The sequence below is a fragment of the Filicampus tigris genome, chromosome 19 (genome assembly GCF_054856515.1).
Source record: "Filicampus tigris isolate MCC_2025a chromosome 19, RoL_Ftig_1.0, whole genome shotgun sequence".
NCBI lineage: Eukaryota > Metazoa > Chordata > Actinopteri > Syngnathiformes > Syngnathidae > Filicampus > Filicampus tigris.
In genome coordinates, this window is record NC_141235.1 from 2,218,249 (window position 1) to 2,237,693 (window position 19,445).

General features: G+C 47.4%; 1 protein-coding gene across 12 annotated transcripts in view; it reads left to right on the forward strand.

Annotated features, from left to right (window-relative positions):
- nrxn1a (neurexin 1a) overlaps positions 1–19,445 on the forward strand; it is a 67,345-nt gene that overhangs the window by 34,346 nt on the left and 13,554 nt on the right. For 7 of the 12 annotated variants that reach the window (XM_086016927.1, XM_086016916.1, XM_086016918.1 and 4 more), the window contains 12 exons: positions 395–466; positions 1,087–1,311; positions 1,869–2,016; positions 2,952–3,082; positions 4,005–4,257; positions 8,310–8,513; positions 9,886–9,912; positions 15,069–15,191; positions 16,462–16,843; positions 17,375–17,565; positions 17,782–17,955; positions 18,250–18,276. In XM_086016927.1, the coding sequence (XP_085873053.1) occupies positions 395–466; positions 1,087–1,311; positions 1,869–2,016; positions 2,952–3,082; positions 4,005–4,257; positions 8,310–8,513; positions 9,886–9,912; positions 15,069–15,191; positions 16,462–16,843; positions 17,375–17,565; positions 17,782–17,955; positions 18,250–18,276 (1,957 nt within the window). The remainder of the gene's footprint in view (positions 1–394; positions 467–1,086; positions 1,312–1,868; positions 2,017–2,951; positions 3,083–4,004; positions 4,258–8,309; positions 8,514–9,885; positions 9,913–15,068; positions 15,192–16,461; positions 16,844–17,374; positions 17,566–17,781; positions 17,956–18,249; positions 18,277–19,445) is intronic. The other 5 variants (XM_086016920.1, XM_086016925.1, XM_086016924.1 and 2 more) reach the window with 2 other exon arrangements.

The window sequence follows — 19,445 nt, forward strand, 5'->3', positions numbered from 1 at the left end:
AAAAAAAAAACCCACCAAGGACGTTAGATAGCATATTTCTTGCAAAAGGCTGGTCAAATGTCATTTACTCTGAAATGTGTTGTACTTCAATAAAACTCGAGTATGTCCGCAAATGTAAGTAGTGGGACTGTGGAATGGCCGGTATCCCTGGGTTCAAATCCACTTCATTTGGGACTCAAAAGGTCTTCTTGCAGTGGCTGATTCTGACACAGGGTGATCATCAAAGGACACTCCCCGATTACTCTCCAATTACCCGTGTTTGAAATGACTCCCAAGAAGTTCTTCCAAATAAAAGGCTCCATCTTTTGGGATTCAAAGGTGACTTCGTGTTTCGTCCTTTCTCCTCTTACCCCTTAAATCTCTTCTTTTTTTTTTTTTTGTTTCTTCCCTGAAGGTGGTGTACAAGAATAACGATGTGCGGCTGGAGCTGTCCAGACTCGCTAAACAGGGAGACCCGAAGATGAAGGTGGAGTCAGCCATATTGTCTTCTCTTTGTATGCAACTGCTGCCGACATCCCTTTATTGTCCCACAGCAGCTCTAAAGACGCTCTCCTCCGGCTAAACGGGATCATCTTGTTGAAACGTTGCCACGACCACAACCCGCTGTCGTTTCGGTCCGAAAAGGCGACAGTTTGCCACTAATAAGACCAACATACAATACAAGTCCCCGCTTTGTTTTTAGGTTGTCTTTTTAAGGGATGCTCTTCTTGTGAGTTTTCAACTTCTACTTGCAAGGCCCTTGTGTTTTCGATTTTAGTTGTAGTTATTTTGCTAGTCTTTGTGAACTATAATAACCTTGAGCTGTATACAGTAGTCTGAAATACCGCCTACGCTATTAGCCGGTCTCGCTATATTGCAGATCTTCTCCCATTGCATGTGTGCCTGGAACGTGTCCCTCGCGATAATCAGGGCCTTCGTTCTACACCGTTTTTAAAGACTTTCTCCTCTCGCTAAATGGGATTATGTTGTTGAAATGTAGCCGCGGGCAGAACCTGGCGCGGTCTCAATCCCGTAAGGATTGCGTTTCATTAGCGATAAGCTGCGTCTAATGGCTCCTGACGCCGATCGCCCTCCCCCCTCCCCCAGGTTAGCGGCGTGGTCTCCTTCAAGTGCGAGAGCGTGGCCACGCTGGATCCCGTCACCTTCGACACGCCCGAGTCCTTCGTGGCGCTCAGCAAGTGGACGGCCAAGAAGGCGGGCTCCATCTCCTTCGACTTCAGGACCACCGAGCCCAACGGCTTGATGCTCTTCAGCCACGGCAAGCCCCGGCAGATGCAGCGCAAGGATCCCCGCACGCCGCCCACCGTCAAGGTAAGTCGAGAGACCCGCTCAATTCTTGTCTTTTTTTTTTTTTTCAAGAATATGCTCCATGTAAATCCACTAGTTGAAAAATGATAAATATTGCGTTTGTGGAATAAGTGTTAATCCACTGGTTTTTAGCCATCCCTGCGGGCGGCCATTTTGTCACGTCTGTCGACTGAAAATGACATCATAACTGCTCACAACGACCAATCACGGCTCAGATTCAGAAAACAGGTCAGCCGTGATTGGTGGTCGTGAGCAGTTGTGATGTCATTTTCAGGCGACAGAAGACAAAATGGCCGACCCCAGAGATGGCTAAAAACCAGTGGATTGACACTTATTCCACAAACGCCCAAATTCATCAGAATGCCCCGTTTCAACTAGTGGATTTACATCGAACATATTCTTGGAAAAAAAATGTTTGGGTCGACTTCCGCTTTAAGTTCATATAAGGCACCAAGGTGTAACAACGTCAAATCCCGTTGCATTTCACACAGTGACGATCAAGACGATCCCGATTTTGATGCTGAACTTTTGACTAACGCGGCGTCCCGTTGGCCGTTCAGGTGGATTTCTTTGCCATCGAGATGCTGGACGGCCACCTGTACCTGCTGCTGGACATGGGCTCCGGCACCACCAAGACCAAAGCCATCGACAGGAAGGTCAATGACGGCGAATGGTACCACGTGGACTTCCAGAGGGACGGACGCTCGGGTACCTTCTCATACATCCTTTCACACTTGACTTGATCCAAATGTTGTTTGGATCTGCCCGATTTGAAACGCTCTTCTTTTTTCCCAATGGATTACTCGCCAAATTTGATATTTGCCTCCATTTGCCCTTTTTGTTCCTCTTGACTTGAATGTGTTCCTCCATGCATTCATTTGATTATTTGATTTGATTACCCAAATGTATTTGCCTTATCTTGTTCTTGTTATACTTTCCCCGTCACTGATTGACTGTGCCAACAAAACAAAGCCCCCACCCCACCCCCCACCCCCCACCCCCCTCCCCCCCGGCATCCGTAACGTACTCTCATGCGTATTCTGATCTAAAGGAGACAAGATGGCTGGCACAATAGCTTCAGGAGCGGGGGACGTTGCGCAAGCGACGTGGCCCCGCCTCCCCCTCGCTCGCCTCTCCTAGCGCGTCACTTTTTGGACGCCGTTGTTGGCACGACGGGGCCCGAGCTAAAATTTGCCCGCTTTGCTGCTCCCCTGTGGAAAAGGCAGTAATCCTGTTTGTCTGCCCACTGTCTGTAGTCAGAAAACAAACGACGGCTTATTGAATCCAACACTCCAAACATCAATATACACTAGCATTGTTTATGACTTTGTAATTGCAAACGGCGCACTCGCTTTTCTCATCCCGCCCTCGTTACTTCTCGATTGTTAGCGGCGGCCAGCGACTAAAAATAAACGTGCCGTGATTTATTGATGACAAAATGGTGGACGTTGCTCGCTCGCCGCTACTGCTGATGATGACTCACGGTTGAGGGTGCGCATTTGTGTCGCTTGCCTTGTGGAGGAGTGCAAAGGGAGAGGCGGGATGATGATGATGATGATGACGACGACGACGGTGGTGACGACGATGATGATGATGGTGGTGGTGGCTGAGGGTCATTGCGACCATGTTTGTGCTGCGTTCAGGGACCATCTCGGTGAACAGCGTGAGAACGGCGTACACGGCGCCCGGCGACAACGAGATCCTGGACCTGGACGACACGCTTTACCTCGGGGGTCTTCCCGAGGACCGCGCCGGACTCATCTTCCCCACAGAGGTGCGTTAAGATCGTTTTGGGTCAAAAAAAAAAAACAACGACAAAAAATACACGTAGAAAAGCCTCCACACTTCTGAGAAGAATTTGTGTGGATCTTTTGACTTAAGGACGGTGCTTTGAAAAACAAGGCGACTTGAGGGTTTTTGCTTCGACTTTGGGCTTCGTGATTCTTCATTCTTTATAATGCTACTCCCATTTGAGGTTTACTATCAAACTAATCGTACAACAAAGCACACGTTGTGTATTAAGAACCACCACATAACTTTGCCTTAAACCTGCAAGCATAATGCTAACACAAAGTTGCGAAGTGCCATAGACGGGCTAACAAATATCATCTATGTGGTAAGGTATAACACTAAGTAATGGATATTTGGCATTTATTTTTTATCCTGTGTGAAAAATGACAAATGTTATTGCAGCTTAGGTGAGTGAAAATCTTCTCCCTTGATTTTTGCTTTTGTGTTGCGAGCCAAAATTTGAAGTATAAGTGAGCTTCTGATGCAACACGGCTCGTACAAAGTTGTTTTGAAAAATGGAGCGATGAAGGTATTGTAATTGGTTCACACAATGATGTGAGAACATGTTTCCAGCAGGCCCACTAGTTGAAACAGGGCATGCTGATGAATTTTGCGTTTGTGGAATATAAGTTAAGCGGCAAAATGCACTCGTTTTTAGCCATCTCTGGGGGCTTTAAAGGCAAACACATTTGAATGCAAAAACGTATTAAGATGAAGCCACCACTGTACACACGAGTTCCTGAAAAGTAGCAGCTAATTAAAGAGAGAACACAACCGTTTGAGTTTATTGCCGAGCTACTCAGGCAATTAGATTTTAAGAAACTGCCAAATGTCAAAGTCATTTAGCGCCTAGCTTGACCTTTTTTTTTTTTTTTTTTCTTCCGTTGCCGCTTTGCCCGCCTCAGGTGTGGACGGCGCTGTTGAACTACGGCTACGTGGGCTGCATCCGCGACCTGTTTGTGGACGGCCAGAGCAAAGACATCCGTCGGCTGGCCGAGGCCCAGCGGGCGGTGGGCGTCAAGCCGTCGTGCTCCAGGGAGCCGCCCAAGCAGTGCCTGTCCAACCCCTGCCAGCACAACGGCGTCTGCCGCGAGGGATGGAACCGCTACGTCTGCGACTGCTCGGGCACCGGGTACCTGGGACGATCCTGCGAGAGAGGTGACGCCGAGCGCCGCTTGCTAGCCGCTTGCTAGCCGCTTGCTAGCCGCTTGCTAGCCGCTTGCTAGCCGCTTGCTAGCCGCTCGCTAGCCGCTCGCTAGCCGCTCGCTAGCCGCTCGCTAGCCGCTCACAAATCTTCTTGATGGACGATTGGATTCTGACAAATGTGTGCCTTTTCCTCTTTTGTCTACATTTGTCGTCTTCAATCTAAAAAAAAAGACAAAAGAGGACTACTAGACAACATTAGCAATGCTTGATACCGTTTATTTTCCAGCTGAGTGTTCACTTTTTGAGTACTCATACCTCCAATATACAGATGTTCATTTTTCTATTTTCCTGGCAATCAATTGTGAACAAAGACGTTTCTATAGCGCCAACTACTGCCAAGGAGGACTTAATCAATGTCAGTTTCTTTTTTTTTTGTTTTTGTATCAGTGACTAATATCAGCATCCTCCATGAGTACCTGATACCTTATATTAAGCAAAATCCAGAAATTTGCCAGCTCCAGCCATTCTGAAAAAACGCCATGAAAATGAGGAGCCTGTCATGTTAAAATAACGCCATGATCGCCATTTCGACCGAGTCACGCTGGGCCGCCTGCTCAGTCCTCATGTTGACGCCGTGTTTTTAAAATAATCACCCGCGTAAAGATCGATGCCAAAAACGGCGGCCCTTTGTCGGAACGGCTCAACGTCTTATTTTTTATTCGGCGGCGGCGGCAAAAAAAAAGACGTCAGGTCGGAGCGAGGGGCCGCGGCGGAGGTGAGCAAAGCGATAGGAGCGGCGCGGAGGGGGCGGAGGCGCTGGCTCGGAACAGACGTGAGGGGACAGCGGGCGAGAATCTCCGCAGCGAGATACCGGCAAGGAAAATAGCCACGAATTGAGAGAGGGAACAGCGGCGGCGGGACTGATACAACCGGCGAGATGGAGTCTGACAAGAAGGAGAAGCGGCGGCGTTTGTCGCGGGACTCGAAAGTGTTTCTCATCCCAAACTCTGTGTGTGTGTGTGCGTGCGCGTGTGCGTGTGTGTGTGTGCATTGAGGGGTCACTAACTGCTGCGTCGCCGGATTAAAGGAAGCACAGATGGAGAAGCAGATGGAGAGCGTGATTGGCCGTGTTTACGCCTTCTACCTGCGGTTTCTTCCTCCCTTTTTTTTTTTTTTTTATTTAGCATCCTCGCTCCCTCCCTCCCTCCTCGTCCTCCTCCGCCACTCTTTGTTCCACCCCCTCTCTTCTTAAACGAACACGCCGCCAATGTTTACTCTCCAAAGAGCGGACATGTTTCCTGTCACTGCTTCCTCTTTGAAAGATGATCGGACGCCGTGATCCGGCGCCGGCGTTCGCAGGCAGTGCGAAAGCCGCCGTCTGTGATGTAGCAGCCAAGGCGCAAAATTGCACGATTGACTCGGCCACCCGATTTCATGTTTGTGCCGTTCATGCAGAGCAGTGCATAGAAAAATGCCGGCGTTTATCATCAGGGGAAAAGGGGCTTCTCGAGCTACTGCGCTGCCTTGGAAAAAATAAATAAATAAAAAATGGCATTGTCAAAACCTAATAAAAGGGAATGTCAAGAATTGAACAGCGGGTGCCCCATGATAAATTCATTGCGGCTCTTTTTGGTGTGTGTGACTTGGCCGCCCAGGGCCACTATAATAAAATCACGCCAACACAAATTGTTTCACAGCTTTTTATAGCAGACTCGCGCTCTTCGGGGGGGTGATGAGGGGGAAAGATGAGGAAAAGAAAAAAAAAAAAACACCTGCCCCTCAAATATAAAAAAAAAATAAATAAATATTGAAAAATAAACTGGGAAAAAAAGCTGCGAATATGCGAATCCTGGGGTGCCGACCTGTGAGTATGCAGGGGCTCCACTGTATTATTTTTCTATGAAAAAAAAAACCATCACAAACATTTATCATTTTTTTCATCTTCTGGGAAAAACGTCCAATATTACTGCCGTACTGAGAAGCTGAGAGAGGAGCTTAGACAGTCGACTCTCACATACTCGCCATTTGACACCTTTTTTTTTTTTTTTTTCAAATTTGACAAAAATCTTTCAGCAGTGTTTTTGTTGTTTTTGGGCCGGGTTGTTTTTACTCATCTTCTACCGCCTGTTTTTTTGTATCAAAATTTAGAAGCTTTTGGGGGGGGTTTGAATTCCCCTCCGTGCATTTCAGCGGGCATCAATGTGCATTGAAGGAGACAGTGTGGCAACGGCGGTTTCATTCCATTCGTTATTTTTTTTAAAGTGTAATAAGATAGAGTGCTACTTGTCTCCTTCAAACACATGAATGGCGTTCCCGATCATTTCAATGGCGCGTGAAGATTTGCCATCCAGCCTGGCGCTTCGGCCTCGTCCGACGGCCTCTTTGGTCACAAAAGCGAAGCAGCCGTCATCAAAGCGAATATTACATTGCCAGTAACAAAAAAAAAAAAAAAAAAACGATTGGCGCGAATAACGGCGAGCGCTGCTCTTCTTTTTCTCCGGCGCTTTTCACGCTACGCGACCATCTTCATCTCGTCCTTCTTCTCGGCTCGCCGTTAATGAGGCTTCATTTGCATTTTAACCAACAGCTTCCGCCTCCCTCACTTAACTAAACCCTCCTCTGTTCACACATAAATTCGCTCACTTCTTCTGACATGGCCACACACACACGCACGCGCGCGCACACACACACACACACACACACACACACACACGCACGCAGGCAGGCAGGCACGCTATCTCCCTCTCCCCTCATCAGTATGCATGAGCCTCCCTCTCTTCCTGTTCTGTTGTTTTTGCCTTGGCTCCCGCCGTCTCCCGCGGAAACAGGAAGAGCGAAGGGGGTCGAAAGCAAAGTAGGAACGCAGAGAGAGCGAGAGAGGGCAAAAAAAAAGAGAGAGAGAGTGAAAAAGGCATCGGAGAGGGACAGAAAGAAAGGGAGAGAGCGCGTTTCGCCGCGTACGTAATTGTCCAATAAAGACGGGCGTCCTCGGAGGTAAACAGTTTAGCGGCGGAGGATTGGCCCCAGCAGGTAGCGCGGGTGAGAACATGCGGGGATATGCAAATGAGTATGCAAATGAGTATGCAAAAGCACCGCGCAGATGGGATCACCTGAGCGGGCTTCGTTGGGCCCGCCACCGCCGCCGCATATTCTGATGCAACCTGATCACCGCAAGCCGGCAGCTAGCCGACGCTATTTTTAGCGCGGGGCGGTCGATTCAGGCACGCTCAGTTGTGGCGGCGGCGTCGTCGTCTATCGGGAAACACTCCTCCCGTCGTTTGCGGCGGCGCGAGCGCACGTGCAACCGTGCCCTCGCTTGCGTCTCGCAAACGAGCTTCGGCAATCAGCTCGGACGCTACGTCAGCGAGTCTGGAGACAAAAGTGGCAGCGCATGTCGCGGCCAGCTGTGGCGTGATCACACGCGCACAAATTGTTCACAGCTGCTTGGAGCAGAGCGTTCAAAGCTCAACTCGGGGAAATAAGTATGAGGTCTCCTTACCAAGTCCAAATGATTCCTTTTCTAATCGCCTGCTCACACATAGCAGGCTGCTTTCCGATCACTATCATGTCATTATCTGCCGTCTCTTGAGCCTCCAAATTCGGCTCAGGAATGACGTCGGGGGCTGGGCAATTCATGGAAAAAAACAATCATGGTGATTGTTTTGGCGGATATTGGAATCACGATTCATAAACACGATTGTTAGTTGATGTCAAACCTCGCTAATTATTGCACAACCCAAACGCTTTTTCAAACCACAAATTAGCTCTCCAACCTGAATGATCCTTTGTGTTATGCGTTTAGTTTTACAATCCAACGCACGGATGTTTGCGATCGTCAGTAGCCAAACATCACGATTCCATTCCGATCAATCGCCCAGCCGCAGCAACGAGCCGGCCGCACGTAGCAGGTCGCGCGATCATAAACAAACAATTGTGCACAATTACGTTGAACTGAGCGTCGGAAAAACAACCTCGCGCATCCCGACGCGCGCGCTTTGCATGTTTTTCCCCCTCGTCTCACGCTCGGCCGGCGTGCCTCCCTTTCGCCCCCCCCCCCCCCGCAGACGCGACCATCCTGTCGTACGACGGCAGCAAGTTTATGAAGGTGCAGCTGCCCATGGCCATGCACACGGAGGCGGAGGACGTGTCGCTGCGCTTCCGCTCCCAGCGGGCCTACGGCGTTCTCATGGCAACCACGTCCCGCAACTCGGCCGACACCCTGCGCCTGGAGCTGGACGGCGGCCGCGTGCGCCTCACTGTCAACCTAGGTACTCGCACGCACTCCTTGCAATCATACCTTCCAGGGGAATCCGGCTGCGACTGCAATGTCCTCAATGACAATCGGGCATGCAATTCATTTGCAGTCGTCCTTTGGACCGGCCGGCGTGGCAGTGGAACCTCTTCATTTTCCCGTTACGGTCAAAATTCCCCCCCCCTCCCCCCTCACAAAACATCCGGTTGATGTAATGAGCCACATGCTGCTTCACCAGGGCCAAAGGCTTCATCTCGTTTGATGTAACGAGCTCTTGTGCTCGCGTTTCATGACGTTGTCGTCCCACGGGATCACGTCACGCGTTCTTCAGAGGTTCCACTGTCTGTTTGAAACGGCAATAAGGCCGGCAGAGGTGAGCTGTCTTTTTTGTATGATGTCGAACAGAGGGTCCGAGCTTCAAGCTGCGCTCTCTGCTTACTGCCAGTGGACCTGTGCGTCCCCCAGCCACGCAAACGATTCGACAACATCACAACTCACAAAATAAAGCGGGGTGCACACATAGCGACGCCGCACACATGAGCAGGAAAACATTTTTTTTTTTTTTTTCATTCTTGGGCACGTGATCATGTCAGTTGTAGTACCAAGACTGACCCGTAAGAGGCAACGCGGTGCCGCAGAAATTGAAGAAGCTCGACTAACACTGATTGTGCTCTCCTCCCGTCATGTATCGTCTCGTCATTTTTACTGCGGCGAGTGACAATTATTTTATTTATTCTTACAAATTACTTGAGACACGTCACTCAAACGCGCGACACGGCCAGTAGCGAGCTTCCCGATTGGCTGCCTTTCCACGTCACAATCATGGAGGCCGTGATAAGGATGTATCATCGAAAGCACATTTACCATTTTAATCAAAGAGGGAAAATCCTTCTTAACGCACCGCAGGATAATCGCTCGGCATAATCTTTTAGAGGCACGAAACATCGGTCGTCAATAGGTTGACAATGAACAGCTTCATCACTCTCGATAATCGGACTTTTGCCGACGTTGATCGCAAAGGAAGCTCCGACGGTCGATATGCGTGTACCCCTCTTGGCACAACACGTCTCATAGTGGGGGCGCATGTGTGGGTCTCTGGTCGTCTGCAGCCACGCCTTCTCTGCGGTTGACGCCACGCGACACATCGAGTGACAAAAAGGGCGAATTGAAAAAAGGACAAACCAACCCAACGAATGAGTCGATTCGTTGCACGGCTCCGGCCCGGGCGGCGACGACGACGCGAGACCTCGGCTGCGGCCGTCCGGTCGGGTCGCCGCCCGAGCGCGAGGGTGGCGAGGCGCCGGCGGTGTGTCGACGTGTGCGTCCCCAGGGCGTGGAGGCCGCGTGCGCGTGTGCGGCATTAACCCTCTGCTCTGCTCTCCCTCCAGACTGTATCAGGATAAACTGTACCGCCAGTAAGTCAGCCTCCATCTCACATAAGCACATCCTCATCCTCTTTTTCTTCCTCTTCCCAATGTGTGTGTTCACTCATCCGAGCGCTATCTGCCATTCAACATTTGTGCGCGCGCGCGCGTGCGTGCCAGGCCCGCATCGGTCACCTGGATATTCTGCCCATTTCACGGTGGGCCGGTCTGCTAAATGCAAAACTCGGATTTGAAAAATCAGCAAATAAAATGCATTGGCGACATTTAAACGTATCACTTTTTTGTTGGCGTCACTAAGTCACAATAATTTAAGACCAAAAGTAGCAAAAAAACCACAAGACACAACACCAGTGTCTGCAACTGTATTACAGCAGCCTAATAAAATAATAAAAATACAAAATAACACATCGAAGACAAGTGACAACGCAAGTGTTACTTGAAAGGGCAACAAAGCATGCCGTGATAGCTTCCATGGCCGTTGTAAAGTTAGCGCCGGTCTGCTTAGTAGTCCAACGGAAGTGGCGTGAATAGGCTTCAAAATAAGAGCGCAAACAGGAAGTGATTTGTGAGCTGCTGAAATGTGGCGAGCTTAATGTTCCCATACTTGTTCACACAAACGCTATTTGTGAGCTTGTCATGTAATAATTTTTGATCGAATATAATATTTTTAAAATATATTTTTTAAATATTGTATTTTGTTTTTTATTTTATTATTATTTATTATTATAAATTTCCTTTTTTTTTTTTCAAAATACACTTTTTTTTTCCCTTTTAAATGCGCTTTTTCCTAAGGAAAAAATCTGTAATATTATTTCGTTGTAACAATATTGGAAACGTAAATATTCTTGTAACATTGTGCTTTCAATCAAATCGCAAATCGGATTTTTCCCAGGAAAGGAAATGGAGATTTTCATTTTCAGGCTAGCCCTAATTACTCATTTTTCTTATCACCTATCTGACTGACAGCATTATTTCTGGTAAAGTAACATACGTTTTGTTTGTTTTTTCTTCAAATTCAACTTTATTCTTTTTCCTGACAAAAGACATTGTTTTGTTATTTTATGAGAAGAAAGTTGTATTCTTATTTTGTCGTAACAGCATGGTCAAATTCCAACTCAGCAACATCGTCGCTTTCAGTTTCAGTGTGTGTCCTGGTCGGCCATTTTAGCCCAGATAGGGACGGGTGCAATGAAAGCTCCAGCTAACGTGCTAGCACGTCAAGTCAGTTAATTAAAAATATGTGCCGCACATCCACGCCTCGGGGGCTTTTATTTGTTTGCGGCCACATGAGAAATGTTGGCGAACGGCTTCATACCGCGTGTGCGCGCGTGTGCGCGCGTGTGTGTGTGTGTGTGCGTGCGTGCGTGTGTGTTTGCCGCTCGCGACTTTCCCGTCATGCTGCTGCGAGCGCAGTCGAATCCCAGATGAAATTGAATTCCCCGGCGTGGCGTTTGTGTCTGTCACGAGCACAGAGCGAGGAAGAAAGCGAGGGGGGGGAGGTAGAGAGAGCGGGCGGGAGACGAATGCTCCGTGACGGCAAGGAGGCGGTGAAATGGACGACTGCAGTTGCCATAGAAACGCCGCTAGCCAGCCACCAGGCCCGCATCCAATCTATGGCCGACACATTTTAGACACGCCGCTATTCAGTCAACACGTGTGCCACTTTTTCTTTTTTGCGATCTGTTTAGGAAAGAAAATACAAGCTTTTACCAGACAAAATCCTAAACAAAGTGAGGGGAAATAATACCTTTTTTTTTAATTAAACTGAAGGTGTAACTTCATGAACTTCAATTTGGGTTTTTTTCTGACACAAAATTGAATAAGAGAAAGTCTTGCCAAACTGTAAAATTGAGTGCTTTATTCAAAATTGGTAAAAACATTTTTTTTATCCAATTATTTCAATCAAATAGCGTAATTTTGGGGGAAGTAAGTCGCAATATTATTTTTCGATAAAAAGATGTAAAAAAAAAAAAAATTGGGCTGCTTTTTTAGGAGAATAAAGTCTCAATTTTATGACAGTAAGGTTATCTGACGAGAGAAAGAAATAATATTTTTCAGGGCGATAAAGGGCATAATTTTACAAGAGTAAAGTCATGACATTACGAAGGTATAGTCATTTTTCTGAGAATGAAGTCTGAATTTTCTAAGAGTAAATTGGTGTTATTATGAGGACCTTTTAAGAGGACAAAGGCAGAATGTTGGAAGTTGGAATGTGATGTAGAGAAAGGACATTTTTACAAGAGGTGTTTTTATTGCAATTTTTACCAGAATCGTTTTACAAGGGGAAAAAAAAGCAATTTTTTCTGAGAATAAAGTCTGAATTTTATGAGAATAATTCGGTATCATTAAGAGGAGAGAGAAAAAAATGCAACTTTGAATAAGAATGAAGGCAGAATTTTCCACGAATGAATTTTCTGAGGATGAAGTTGAAATCATTTTACAAGACTCGCCATGTGGCACGCGGCACTGACCCAAAAAAGCCCCGCGTGTGCGCGCGCGTATTTGCGCGTATGTGTTTGTCGTGTAGTTGTGTGTGCGCGTGTGCTCCCCAGGTTGACACAGATCACTGCATCTCCCACACAGCAGTCTCCCTCTATCTTTTTTTTTTTTCCTTTTCTTTCTCACAATGCAGTGCTAGATAAATGAAAAAAAAAAAAAAGAAGGAAAAGCACACACGTCAGCGCGCACCACATCGGCGTACACCCACACGCGCACACACACACACACACACACACACACACACACACGTGTTGTTGGTATGTACGCGATGGTATTGACTGTCTGCCTGTCTCACACGATGCGGCGCAGTGATCCATGCTAACAGGATGAGATGCTCATGCCTGGAGCACAGCTGAGTCTCCTCCGGGGGACGAGCTACACACGGCTACACAACAATACACGCTCGTTTTGGAGCGGGCGGAAACGCAATCTCGTTAATTGTGTTTCCGTGTTTTGCACTTTCACTCGCCACCTGCGTATGTGAGATTGACTTTGTGTGCGCGCCGCTTGGCGTTTTCCCGCAGCCGAATGGGAGGCGGTTGCCCGGCCGGCCCTTCACCCCCATTTAGGGCAAGCTTTGAAAAATGTGTTGTTTGGGGACATTTGCAACGTGATGGCAGTTGTGATGGAAAACTACTTATTTGAATTCATAAAATGTGGGAAAAGCGCCGTTTAATGAGAGTAAAGATACAATGTTGCAAGGTTTTGCTTGCAATTTTTTTTCCAATTTATTCATATAAAATGTGTGCGTTGTTGAGACTTTATTCTGATCAAATTTGTCCGTTTTTCATGTGATGTCCTTTTACTCTCATGAAATTTCAACTTTTTTTTTCCCCCTCCTCCTGTCAGAATTATTTCACTTGAAATTCAGAATTTATTCATAGAAATTGTGTATTATACTAAATGTATTTGCAGAAAATCATATTTTTCTATGTACAAGTTTATTATTGTAAGGTGAATAATTTTTAATGTTTATTGTGACAAAAAATTACTCATCTTATTTTTACTAGTAGATGTCGGAAGGGGGAAATCATTAAAATGACAGTTTTTTGTCTCGTACTGACACACTTTAAAATGCCCCGATACTACAAGACCCGATACCAGCCCGTCATATGCATCTTAAACATAAAACATAACACGATACAACAAAATGATGGTAATAATAATTATAGTCATATTTTGACGTATTCTTAAATTGTTACAGTTCAGTGAAAGTAATTCATTTGTGGTTTTGAACAATATTTTATCAAAACCCATTTTTATCAAAATTGGAAGACATGCCAAGTATTTGTGCTCGGTATGGACAAGTACTCAACTGTTGGTACTTGTACTCGGCGTGAGCGAGCGGCGTGTGTGAGCATCCCTACCCCGGTGTTACGTGTGTGTATGCGTGAATGATTCTTGACATTTTCCGCAGCCAAATGGGTTGAGGTCAGTTTCTTCTCGCTCGCCTCCCCTGTCATTACCGCCCATAGGTCAGCATCGGCGCACTCACTCCAACCGGCGAGGCTTGCGGGGGGGAGGGGCGGGGCAGAAGTGCGGGGAAGGTGGGGTGGGGGGCGCTTTTCAGGTGGGGGCGCGCACCGCTGCCGAGCTTTGGCGGGTGGGGACGGCGCAACTTGGGGCTGTCAAGTGCGCAGCGGACGATGGCAAATTGGGAGCTGGCGTGGGCGCCTCGGCGCCAAGGAGAAATCCGCGTTCAATGCTCTGCGTGCGTGCGTGCGTGCGTGGGTGTGTGCGTGTGTGTGCGTGCGTGGGTGTCTAGTGCCACCATGTGCTTTGTTGGAGTACTACACTCGAGAATCACAAGGTTCTGCTCCTGAATGGACAAAAACAAAAAATCACATTTATTCTTGTATAGACATTTTTCTCATATTTTAATCATTTCTCATTAAATCATGACTTTATTACAAACATTTACATTTTGTCTCATCTTAGTCTTAATATAGTCTCATAGAATTGCATTTTTCCTCATAACATTATAGCTATGTATTCTAAATATATTTTGCAACTTTCTTTTTGAAGAAAAAAATATTTTATTTCAATATTACAATATATATATACAATATATCCCCCCAAAAATGGCCATGATTCAGCACTTAAGACAAACTATCACAAGGGTTTGCTCGAAAATGTTAAAAAAAAAAAACATGTTTAAAAAAACTATTTTTCATACAAACATGCCTTTATTCTTATGGAGTTAAATTATGAGATTAAACATTAAATTTCTATGACAACAAAGGTGCGGGTTGACCGGAAGAATAATGTGATATTACAAGAAAAACTATTGTTACGATAATAAGGGCATCGTTTAAGAAGAATAAAGTGGTAACGTGATGAGAAAATAGAATTGCTCTTATTTTATGAGAATGAAGGCAATGGTCATTTTATTAGAGGCGCGGTAAGCATATAGTTCACATTTTGGCGCAGAAAGTACCTAGTAACAGTAGCACCACCGTGTGGGTTGGTGCAGTACTGCACTCAAAGTGGAATTTAAGAGAGGAGGGCGGCCTAACTGACGTGAATGTGTGCGCGCGTGCGTGAGATTCCGTCCTCATTTTTCATTTGCTCACCGTCATCAATTCAGCCCGCCTGGTCGTCTTCTGTCTCCGTCTGGCATCTCTTGTCTTGTCTCTGCGGCGCCCCCCTGTGTGCATATGTGTAACGGTCCTCTGGGCTATGTGTAGGTAAAGGCCCAGAGACCATCTTTGCGGGCTCGGGTCTCAATGATAATGAGTGGCACACGGTGCGGGTGGTCCGGCGCGGCAAGGGCCTCAAGCTCACCGTGGACGACCTGCAGCCCGTCGAAGGTAACCCGCCGCACTCCACCCGCCAATCAAATGACGACATTTGCACACGACTTGGCTATACAGTGAACCGCCCGCCGCGATACATACAGATAAAGATACGCAGATGGCGACGGATGTTGCCCGTGCAAAATGGGTTGTAATTGCCACAAGATGGCAGCAAAGCACTTTTTTTTTTTTTCAATTAGACAAAGCAATGGCCTGAATAAACGAAGCTCCTCCTCCAGATGCCGCCAAGGCAGTATTTTGAGATGAAACACGACGACGGTGGATAAAAAAACGGCGCCAAAAAAAATCCACAAATTTGTGACTAGTCAACCAAAAATATGCGGGGGTTCACTGTATTATGAGACCGATGTGTTTTTTTTTTTTTTTTTTTTGTCCTGTCTCATGAAAACCATTTGTTAGCCTCATAACTTCATTGCCAAAGTCATTTTTGAACAAGACTCCCAATTGCTTTGATTGAACCTTTGTAGAGGCAAATAACGTTTTTTTTTAGCGAGCATGTTGGTATTTTTTTTTTATTGATATATTGGGAGAGTACTTTAAACATGACTTGGGCAATTACGCTATTAGGCCGAGCACGTATGTCCGTCGCCATTGGCTCCAAAAAATGTCCATCAAGTTGATGGAACCTTGCTGTGACGAATCAAGATTTAAGTCATGTGACTAATGAAAAGTTGCTATTTTGAGCCATGTGCTTCATAAAAATATACAATCATGACATAGCGAAATTAAAAATGTAAGCATGTTTTGCTTCAACTCAAGGGCCATTGTGCCGCTCCTTCTCGTGTGCGCGCCTCGGCCACCTGGGGGCACTCAAATACAGACATACTGATAAACTTAACAGAGATGATGACAGCTCCTCTATAAACTGCGGTGATGTTCTTCACCGAGGATAAAGAATCTATTCCCGTGAGTGTTGTTATAATACGCATCTACACGCGAAGCTCCGCCCTTTGCGTTGAAATATCCGTTGCTTGAATGCTCACAACGCAGCAGAATTGAGGCTTTTCGTTGGACCACCGGTGCAGTTTCATCATTGTGCTAGCATTAAGCTAGTAGATTTCAAGGCAAAGTTATGCGGTTGTTTTTAGATACACAAAGTGTCATTTTCTGGCAGTAAACTGCAAGATTTGGCCTCGCAAGTCAAGTCAACGAAAATGGTCCGGTCCGGTCAGGTGGCGCGTATCTCAAGGCGCCACGGCGCTTGGTTTTCATGGGACGGCAAGGCTGTGGAACGGATCTCAGGCGTGACTCTGGCCACCCGCAGGTCAAATGGCGGGCGACCACACCCAGCTGGAGTTCCACAACGTGGAGACGGGCATCGTGACGGAGAAGCGCTTCATGCCGGCCGTGCCGTCCAACTTCATCGGGCACCTGCAGGGCCTGGCGCTCAACGGCATGCCCTACATCGACCTGTGCAAGAACGGCGACATCGACTACTGCGAGCTCAACGCCGTCATCGGCTACAAGAGCATCGTGGCCGACCCGGTCACCTTCCGCTCGCGCTCCAGCTTCGTCACGCTGCCCACGCTGCAGGCCTACTACTCCATGCACCTCTTCATGCAGTTCAAGACCACCTCGCCCGACGGCCTGGTCCTCTTCAACCGCGGCGACGGCAACGACTTCATCGTGGTGGAGCTGGTCAAAGGGTAAGCCACCGCGAGGACCAGGATCATCAACGGAATCGTTGATTCTAAAAACGTGCGATCGCTGCCGCCCCAGACAGGAGCAACATGAATGATGACAACTAGTCGATTTTTCCGCCGTAGAATGGTCGACGCTAAAAAATGTGTGAAAGCTGCGGCAGAGAATTTTTGAAGTCAGCTACATGAAGGATGTATGCTGAATGTGTTGAAAAATTCTCAGGCTAATCTGAAAACAAAACTAGCTCATTGCGCTTTTTTTCATGTGCTCGTGTAGCTTGCTAGCTAGTCTCAAGTGTCTGAGACTAGTAACTGGCAAGTCAACTAGCCAGTCCCTCTTTGACACGTCACGCATTCAAAGTAGGGGGGTCGGGAGGAAGGCTAAAATCATCATTCAAGCCACTGTTTGGGCTGTTTGGTGCGGTCAAATGATATGTCAACGCTTTGTTTACTAATGGCGACATCCGCGCATTTGCCACCTGGAAGTATGTCATGGTGAAAGTTGCCTTTTTTTTTTTTTTTTTTTAAATCTCCTAGATACCTGCACTACATCTCGGACCTGGGCAACGGCGCCCACCTGATCAAGGGCAACTCCAACAGCCCCTTGAACGACAACCACTGGCACAACGTGCACATCTCGCGGGACACCAACAACCTCCACACCGTCAAGATCGACACCAAAGTCACCACGCAGACCACCATGGGCGCCAAGAACCTCGACTTGAAGGGTACGTAGCAACTCAACGACACGATGCGGCATTGTGGGGGGTGGGGGAGGGGCTCCCCCCAACCTGACTCAGTAGCACCCCTGCAAATGTAGAAAAACAACAGCGCGGGGAACTCTGCCTTTCAATGGGACGATCGTCGAAAAACTTCGGCGTCAGACCTGATTGGTCCAGAAAGGCGTCACTCACTGATTGGCCGCGCCGCGTCTCCCGCCACAGGTGACCTGCACATCGGGGGCGTGTCCAAAGAGATGTACCGCGACCTCCCCAAGCTGGTGCACTCGCGCGAGGGCTTCCAGGGCTGCCTGGCCACCCTGGACCTGAACGGCCGGCTTCCCGACCTCCTGGCCGACGCGCTGGCCACCGTGGGCCAGGTGGAGCGCGGGTGCGAAGGTGAGGCGGCCGCCACACCGCTTGGCTCGCGACGGCGGCAAATGGGCTCCCATCCTTCCCCCTTTTTTTTTTTTTTTTTTTTTTTTTAATTTATTTTTTTTTTATTCCCCCCGTTCACCATTCGAGTCATTCGCCGTTTGGGATAAAAAAAGAAAGTTAACCCACTAACCCAGATGGAAGGTTGTGTCATCTTTCTGCACTTGACAGGCATCTGTGTGCATCGACTAACCATCTAACTTGGTTTGCTTTTTTTTTTTTTGTTTTGTTTTGTTTTGTTTTTTTGGCCCACAAAAGTTACATTGATGAAAGCTGACTTGCAAGGTATCTCGCTTTTTGTGTGCGCTGTACATACCAGGGGAGGGCAAAGAATGGCCCGCGGGACACATGCGCCGGCACCCATCTGTCCTTCAATTGCAACAACACACGGCCTGCTTGCAAATTTCAACCCCCCCCAAAAAAACAAAAAAAAAACATATGACATAAAACAGGGTGGGCCAAAAGTAGACTTTTACAGTTTTTCATTTGATCACATTTTCATTTTTTTTCCCTCAGATCATTTCGTCCTGACCATCTCCCTTCCTTCCTTCCTTCTCCCAAATCCCTCCTACCTTCCTTTTTGTCTTCTTTCCTATGTTCCCCTTTTGCCTTCTTCCCTCATCCATTCCTTTGCTTCCTTCCTTCCTTCCTTCCCTCAAACCAGCTGTTTATTCATGCATCCTCTCATCCTTCCTTCTTTCCTTCACTCAAACCTGCTGGTCTGCCTTCCTTCTTTGCCTCCTACCTTCCACTTCAGGCGAACTAGATTCATCTTTCCTTCCTAACCTCCAACCTTCCTTTCTTACAGTTACTCCCTCATTCTTTCCTTTCTTCCTTCTGTGCTTCTCTCCATCACACCGGGTTTTTATTCATGCATCTTTCTAGCCTCCCTTCCTTCTTTAATACCTTCTTTGCTGCCATTTACAAACTGAAGTATATAAGAAAAAAAAAAAAAAAGTTAATTAAAAAATCTATTTTGGCCCCATCCTGTACTTTTTGTATTTCTTCATATTAACAAAGTATTTACATTTCAGTTTTTATTTTTAATTTTTTTATGAAATACTTAATTATCAGTAATAAAGTTAGGATTGATCATTTATTCAATTAGAGCTTTTTTTTTTTTTCCATCTGCGAATGTCGTCGGCCCATCTTTCGTTTTCACCCTCCAATGTGGCCCCGAAGCCAAAAGGTTTGCCCACCCCGGCATGTACGTGCGCTGGCGTCCCAACTACCCAGTGCTGTGCAGTCTTGTGTGGATCCCGGCGATCCCGAGTCGAAAAAAGTCCTCTCGTGAGCCCCATCACAGTCGTGACATCCGCACCGCCGCCACAGTCAGTCAGTCACAGCTTGTCCCGGGATGACCACAGCTCCACCGCCAACAGCAGCATGCCGTCTCCGTGAACCCCCCGCCCCCCCCCCCCCCCAATTGCCGCCCCCGTCCCGATCATTCCGCA